Consider the following 7797-nt stretch of genomic DNA (forward strand, 5'->3'; position numbering starts at 1 on the left):
TCTGCACGTGCCTCTAACCTAACAGGCCCCGATGAGAGGTGTTACACGGATTCCAGTTTCTCACAACTGCGGCGATGCTCTTTGAGTGGTTGTTTCCTGAGGAGAAACTCCCAGAATGAGGAGGGCTCCTCGTGCTGGGTGGGAGGGGCGCCCTTTACAACGTAGATGCTCACCGTGCAGTCGTGCAGTCGGGGCGGGCTCACCCTTGCTCGCCTGCACGTGACTGAGTGATTCCCGGGGTTCAGGGAGCTCCTGGGAAGGGCGCTGACGGCAGAGAAGGCATCTTGTCCCCGAGCCCTTCACTCCAGAGTTCCAGTTAGGTCCTGGCAGTGACCGGGTCATTGTGTAACTGTTGGCAGCAGTCGTGAGATCTGGACATGCGCTTTGCCTGACTTGACCCTGGCATCGCAGTTCACGTCAAGTCACGCACTTCCTTGTGCTTTTCTTTTCCATGACGTTAAGACTACAACCCGAGAAGAGGCTGACCTGAGGTTCTGCCAGCTGACCAGGGAGTACCAGGCCCTGCAGCGAGCCTACGCCCTCCTTCAGGAGCAGGTGGGGGGGACGCTGGACGCCGAGCGAGAGGCCCGGGTAGGTGCGGCGGGCGGGGCGGCGAGCGTCTGGGCAGAGGCCGGGTGGCTCGTGCCCTTTCCGGCATCGGGATTCCATAGGGGTGCTGAGCGAGGATGGGGACGCCTAACAGCTTCCGCCGTGGCAACATTCCAGTGTTTAGCAAACCGGACGGGGACTATCTGCCCATCCTCAGTGTGACAGTGGAACTCGCAGAAGAAACGCTGCCGTCGCACACGTGTCGTGTGCGCCGTACATTGACAAGAACGGTTTCAGAATTTAAGACTCAGTGATGAAATCAGGCTCACTGTTAAACAGACTCCCCTCTCTCCTGGCTGAGGAGCCCTCAAGCCTGTCCGTAAGGAGCCCAGGCAGAGACGGTCGGGGTGTCCCAGCCCACACGGCGCTCTGCTGGACACGCAGGTCTGGGCCACGCCAGCCCTCGTGCTGGGCTGAGCTCTGCCTTGTAGTAATATCCACTCACTGGCCATCACCCCACCTTCAGGAGTCACACAGACCAGGGTCTGCTGGCCCTTCCTTCTGAAGGCGAGGGGGACTCCCAGGGAGCACACCCGCTGGGGCCAACATTTCACCCCAGCGCGTCCCCGTTTCATTCCCACAACAGCCCCGTGAGATGGGAGGTGGCGAGTGAGGCTGGGGGAAGGAAGCTTCTAGTGCTACAGTAGCGTTCCACCTGTAACCGATAGATTGGAGGAGGTATACTGCTGGAAGTGGTTTGGGCTGAATCGTGGTTTTCATTAAAAATTTCATCTACTTGCAGCATTTAAAAGTCAGGAGATTTCACATCGAAATCCCAATTCCTGGCTTCTCTCGAGGGCTCAGAACACCTGGCAGAACGGGGCTTCCCGTTCCACATAGTCCCATTTGGCCGCAACCACTGGGTGGCACTCCCCCTGAGATGGGACATGTGCCTCTGGTTTGCCGCAGTCCCCACCACTCCCTATTACCCCACACCCAGTTGGCTTCCTTCTTTATAGTAGCTGCCTGGTCCTTGGGGTATTTTGGAATTCAGCCCTTGTTCTAGGTGGCAAAGGCCCACGAGATGGGCTAAGCGATCATGAAAGTGTTGCTGGCATTCGTGATGCAGCCGCTGCACTTGGTCAGCTGGGCTGGGACCTGACGTGAGTGAAGAATCTGGCCCCTTCTCCAGTCTGCAGACTTATTTCTAAACTGAGGCGGTAGCACTGACAGCCTCTCAAGACCTTGCAGTTCTTACACACGTCACACCTGTAGGTGACAGAGGAACCAAGCAGGCCAGTTTGCACGTGTGCTCCTAAAAAAGGACCCGTTTTTTAGGACTGGATCCTGCAGCCTGGTCCTTTCCACTCTCCTGTCACCATCCAGGGTGACATGCTCACTTCCTGGTCTTTTTCATTTCAGACTCGGGAACAGCTCCAAGCTGATCTGCTGAGGTGTCAGGCCAAAATCGAAGATCTGGAGAAGTTACTGGTTGAGAAGGGACAGGTGAGCAGAAACGGTCGTGTGTTCTGTGGCTGTTTACATTTCTGTTCCCTTGGTGGTGGCCCTGGGGCCTTGGTGCCAAGGGGACTATTCTGTGGATCTGCATCGTTCACTGCGGAGACAAGAGAAAAAAACACTAGCCGAGACCAGGCGAGAATATCCCAGCTCACGTGCCTCTTTCCCGAGTTTTTAAAAATCAGACACGTTATGAGATCCTGACTTGGCTTTTTCTTTGTTTGTCAAATGCACAAGAATAGGAGACAATTCCAAAAGTAAAGTGGTCACCAAAATCTTTTCTGACTTGAATCTGGAAGAAAAGCTGGCATTGCCTATGAGGATTCAGTTGTGGAAAAGAACTGGTACCTGCAGCTAGCTCTGAGTGATGGCAGGCAGAGGCGGCCTCGGGATTCCATGCGGTGATTGCCACATAAAGATCTGGGCCCCGAGCTTCTCAGATTAAAGTCACCTCCGTTTGCGCTTTCTCTGAATTTGGTTAGGCATGAATTCTCTGAATTTGAATTCATTGCATATGTTGACAGCAGGACATAGTCGAGAGGCAAAACCTGGGCCAAGACCCATCCCCTGGGGTGGGGGGACCCTGAGGGGCTCTGGGTGGAGGTCCAGCCTCTCAGAGGGTAGCATCTAAAAGCAACATGAACCCAGGGGTCAGTACGGGTGGGCCATGCTCTCCACGTCAGAACTCTCTGTGGAAAGAGATAACTGGGACTTCTCAGTGGCTTACCACGAGGTTTCTGTCCTGCTTGACGCGCTGCGTGTCCTCCTGTAGGCAGAGGGTCTCCGCTCCATGTGGTCACTCAGGGATCCAGCACTGGAGGCAGCGCCATCTTGTACTGGCCTATCCCTAGCACATCCTCCTCGACAGGGGCCAGGAGAGGCTGTTCAGTGCCTCAGCCTGAACAGGCACACTTCCTGCCTCTTGTGAGGGTGCCAGGGAGTGTGTGGGCAGGTGGAGTGTGTGGTGGCACCACTGCCCCAACCCCAGGGCAGGAGGTGACCTGAGGAGGTCTGGCATGGGCTACTAGAGGCCCTACGGTGGGACACTGGGAGTGGGGAGGTGGGTGTAAGGGAAGGGGTTGTAAGAGGCTCCAGGAGGGTTAACGGGGGCTCAGGAAGAGCTACGGAGCAGATGGCTTAGAACTAAGTCTGGTGTCCAGTCAGTGGGATGAGGGCTCAGGTTGTGACTGACATTCAAATGGAGGCAGCTGGCTAGTAACCGGAACTCAAGCCTGCACAGAGCAGTTCACTGTGGCAGCATTTATGCAGGACTGACTGGGCACAGGGTAGCAGCCAGCCCTTGGGAGCTGGTCACGTAACCATGGTCCAGAATCCTCTGCAGAGGCAGGAGTGCAGTGCAGGGCACACGCTGCAGCAAACCCACCACATTCCAGCCCCACCACTGACCTGTTGCACAGCCTTGGGCAAGTTACGTGGTCTCTTGTGCCTCAGGTTCCTCATCTTTAAAATGGGGCTAATAATAGTACTTAACACATAGGGGAAGGGGAGACTCAGCAGCAGCTGGGCGGAGTCCAGGTGAGAGATGAAGCTGTTTTCAGACTCCTGTCCTAACCGGCCGTTGACCTCAGCTTCCCTCTTCCAGGCTGAGCTCACAGATTGTAACTTACCCGACCACAGTCTACGAATAAGTTAACCTCCTACCTGAGGGTGCTAGGCCCTGTTTGTGGGCCCGCTCTGCCCTCAGTTCCTACTAAATGAAGAGGCCAGTTTGGGACAGAGCACACGGCCATTCATTTGGTGAGCACTTACCAGAGCCCTTGCCCTGCGCCAGGCTCTGGGCTTGGTGTGTGGGATAATGTATCAGTTAGCTATCGCCGCCTAACAAATCACCCCCAAACTTAGTTGTTTACAATAACAAATATTTTATTTGGCTACAGTTTTATGGGTCAGCAGTTTGGGTTGGGCTCAGCTGGTGGTTCTGCTGCTGGTCTCACCTGGGGTCATTCTAGAGGCTTCATTGTTGGTAGAGCAATTGGGGATAGATGGCCCCAGTAGCCTCTCTGTCCTGTATTTGCATTGGTGCCAGCTGTTGGCCAGATTCTTACGGTCTCTCATCCTTAAGGAAGCTACCCTGGCTCCTTTACCTGGTGGTCTGGGGGCAGGAAGAAAAGGCAGGCCCCAAAGCACAAGTACATGCCACACCTCTGCCTGTGTCACATTCACTAATATCCCAGTCACCAAAGCATGCTGCAGGCATGCCCAGCCTCGAGGTTGCAGGAAGAGATGCATCTCTCCATGGAAGGAGCTGCAGAGTCACATTGCAAAGGGGCACAGAGATGGAAGGGACGTTGCCAACAACCTCCCACAGGAAAAAAGATGAATGGAACTGGCTCTGTCCTCACAGGGACTCAGCCTCGTGGGACCTACACGTGTGTCAACCCAGGGATGGCGCAGGGTGATAATGTTGGGTAGAAGGAAGGGAGGAAGAAAGTTCCCTCGTGTACTCCTTCATCCATCCCCTGGCGTTTATTGAGCACCAGCTGTGTGCCAAGCACCATGCTAGGCACTCAGGATGCTGGTGTAAAGGCAGACTTAGCGCCTCGTGCTCCTGGAACGTTCCTGGACAAGACTTGTCCAGGCAAAGAGACTTGGTTAGGGCGTCACGGGCAGAGGGTCTAGGATGAGCAGAAATGTGTTACTGTAATGACTCCAGGTGTGTTGAGTGTGGGCAGACCCTTGAGGTGCGGCCTGGGCGCTGGGCTGCGGGCCGCAGAGAACAAGCCAGGGGAGGGTCTGTTGGGGCCAGCTCAGTCGCCGTACAGGTGCTTTTCTGTCAGTGATACAGATGCGCTCCCTGTGCTTTAAGGAACATGAGAGGTGGAGGAGGGATGCGCCACAGACCCGCTGGTTCTCTTTTTCAGGTTTTGAGGGATGATGCGATCGTTCTAACTGCTGTCCTTTTCTCTGACGTTTTCATAGAAAGTTTCATACGAAGTGACCTTTCCCACTGCCCCTTTATTTGTTATTTAGCTGTCTGTTTGCTTCAATGAGTGTGAACATATTTAGTACTTTTCCTTAGGATTCCAAATGGGTGGAAGAGAAGCAGCTGCTCATCAGGACAAACCAAGACCTGCTGGAAAAGGTATGTGCCGCAGACACCCTGACGCCTCCGCAGGGGGTCACCCTGACGCCTCCGCAGGGGGTCGTGGTATGCGCCGCAGACACCCTGACGCCTCCGCAGGGGGTCACGGAGCCCCATGGGCTTCAGAGGCCTGCTCTGGCCGCAGGGGTCGGACCCGCGCCCCTCCCGGGGGCCCCCGGCCTCGGGTCCTGGTTCTGTCCTCTGGGGCGGGGTCCACAGAACTGGGTTAGAGCACGCTGCAGGCATGACTGGGGCTGCCCATTCTTCTGATGCTGGGCTTCCAGGCCACCTCTGCCATTGCCCTGGGTTCCAGACCTCCTCCCCCGCCTGCTCCCCGTGCATGGGCCTGAGGCACTGGTTGGCAAGCAGGCCCTCGGCGGTCATAGTCCAATTCATGGACCGGAGGCCGTGGCGCTGGCAGAGCTGAGCCTGGCCTTCCCTCTCTGGTCATGGAACTTTCTGGTCAAGGAACTTGACAGAGCTCTCTCAAGGAGTCAGCTTGGCGAGTAGGTCTATAGCTTCGGGACAAGACTTTAGCTTTATTTTTTTCTTATTTGTGAACAATTAGTGCTTTTTTTTTTTTAAGTAAATTTACTGAGTCATGCAACCATCCCCACAATGCCATTTTTATCTTTTAAAAAATTTTTTGGCTGTGCTGCACGGCATGCAGGATCTTAGTTCCCCAACCAGGGATCAAACCCGTGCCCCCTGTAGTGGAAGTGTGGAGTCTTAACCACTGGACCGCCAGGGAAGTCCCGCCACCATGCAATTTTTAGAACTTTTTCAGCCTCCCGTAAAGATCCCTCGTGCTCATTTGTAGTCTCTCCCCATCTCTCACCCTGCAGTCCCTGGCAACCTACTTTCTGTCCCGATAGATTTGCTTGTTCTGCACCTCCCGTACTAGTGGAATTGGACCTGGGTTAGGCCGTAGCTTCTAAGCATCCTAGAATGCCCCAACTGTATGAGCCCAGCCTTGCCCCCTTGGGTGGGGGGCCGCGGCCCTGTCCCAGCTCTGCACTGGCCCGCTGTGTGGCCATCCATTGTCCCATGTCTCTCCACAGCATCTGGGGCATTGGGACAGGACTGGTCATTGTCCTGCGAGGCAGCCCCGTGCGTAGGGAGAGATTTTGTATCCTTGGTCCTGCTCGCTATATTGGGAGACACGGAAGGCTCTCACAGTGTTTCCAAATGTCTCCCGGGGGTGGGGCGGTACCACCCCAGTAGAGACAGGAGGGAGTAAAGGTGACCGTGACCCACCGGGGCCCTCGTTTCCATGCATTGTCTTAGTCTCACCGCAGGCAGCCTAGTGGGGGGGGGGGCTGCCGTTTGCCTCTAAGGTACCGACAGCTACGTAGCTGGCCCAGGGTCTCCCAGGGGGGTTGGGACCCAGGCCATCCCCCTCCCAGACTGTGCTTTGGGGAGATCTGCTACCATTCGGGCTCCCCATAGGAGCACTCTGGGGAGTACAGGGTGCCTTCCTGCCGGACTCTGGGTGGGCTGACTGGGGGGCCGGGTCGGAAGGAACTCAGACAAGCTCGGGGATCACTGTTGCTTCCCCCACGACTGACCTTGGGGACGGGACTTAATCGCTTCATGCCTCAGTTTCCCCACCATTCGTGTATTCAGCAAACATCTGGCCCCCGTGCTGGGCCAGGCTCGGGGCCGCAGGGGCGCAGCAGGCGCGGCCTCCGTCTGTGCCATCCCCAGCTCCCGGAGCAGAAAAGGCCTTCTTCACCCACTCGCTGAAAGCCTCCCCTTCCCACCCGCCCCCTGATGACAGCCCCTGTGTCCTCAGGCCAACACCGAGGGGGTCTGTGATCGAGGGACACATTCTCATGGCCCCTGGTGAGAGACAGTGGTTCTCCCACCCGTTAACCCACAGGTATTTCTGCTCCAGATTTACAGGCTGGAAATGGAAGAGAACCAGCTGAAGAACGAAATGCAAGACGCGAAGGATCAGAATGAGCTGTTAGAGTTCAGAGTGCTAGAGCTCGAAGTAAGAGACTCTATCTGTTGTAAACTCTCAAACGGAGCAGACATTCTCTTTGAGCCCAAACTGAAATTCATGTAAAGTCCCAGATGTTTTCAAGCATGTGTAAGGGGATGTGTGACACTTGCTTTCTTTTCTTTTTTTTTTAAATCTGTATGTTCAGAATAATTTCACTGCCTTAATATGTTCTGGAGAGAATGCTCACCGAAGTCTTTGGACATGTACCAGAGCTAATATATTTATTGCCTACGGCTTGTTTTTGCACTTAATAAAATAATTTGTTTTTGCAATATTTTGCCTTTTTTATTTGTGTTTCATTTCCATAACTACTTCCTTCTTGCATGCATAGTCACCTGGTATGCATTCTGCAAACCCGGACAGAAGCACTGTTGCAATTAATAACACACCTTTTTAAGTGACCTTGCATGCATGAATCTCACCTTTTGAGAGAGCGGGGTCTGACCTGGCCCGCAGCTGACTCTATAATGTGTTTACTGCTAGTTTGGCCCATTTTCTATTTGCCAAGGTAAACACAAGGTAAGTAAACAGGGTAAAAGAAAGTATTTGCATAGGCGGTTGAGAAAGCTTGTAACGTTCCAACTCCTTGATGCAGTGAATACAGACATGGCAAGCAGTG

The 7797-nt window shown here is 54.5% G+C and overlaps 1 protein-coding gene across 3 annotated transcripts in view; it reads left to right on the forward strand.

Annotated features, from left to right (window-relative positions):
* The window catches only part of JAKMIP1 (janus kinase and microtubule interacting protein 1), a 101170-nt gene extending 93724 nt beyond the window's left edge, over positions 1 to 7446 (forward strand). For all 3 annotated transcript variants that reach the window (XM_033856828.2, XM_033856830.2, XM_033856829.2), the window contains exons 10-13: positions 463 to 591; positions 1972 to 2055; positions 5108 to 5170; positions 7068 to 7446. In XM_033856828.2, coding sequence (XP_033712719.1) covers positions 463 to 591; positions 1972 to 2055; positions 5108 to 5170; positions 7068 to 7241 — 450 coding nt within the window. In that variant the 3' untranslated portion in view covers positions 7242 to 7446. The remainder of the gene's footprint in view (positions 1 to 462; positions 592 to 1971; positions 2056 to 5107; positions 5171 to 7067) is intronic.
* Positions 7447 to 7797: the final 351 nt, after the last annotated feature.

The sequence above is a fragment of the Tursiops truncatus genome, chromosome 5 (genome assembly GCF_011762595.2).
Source record: "Tursiops truncatus isolate mTurTru1 chromosome 5, mTurTru1.mat.Y, whole genome shotgun sequence".
NCBI classification, from domain to species: domain Eukaryota; kingdom Metazoa; phylum Chordata; class Mammalia; order Artiodactyla; family Delphinidae; genus Tursiops; species Tursiops truncatus.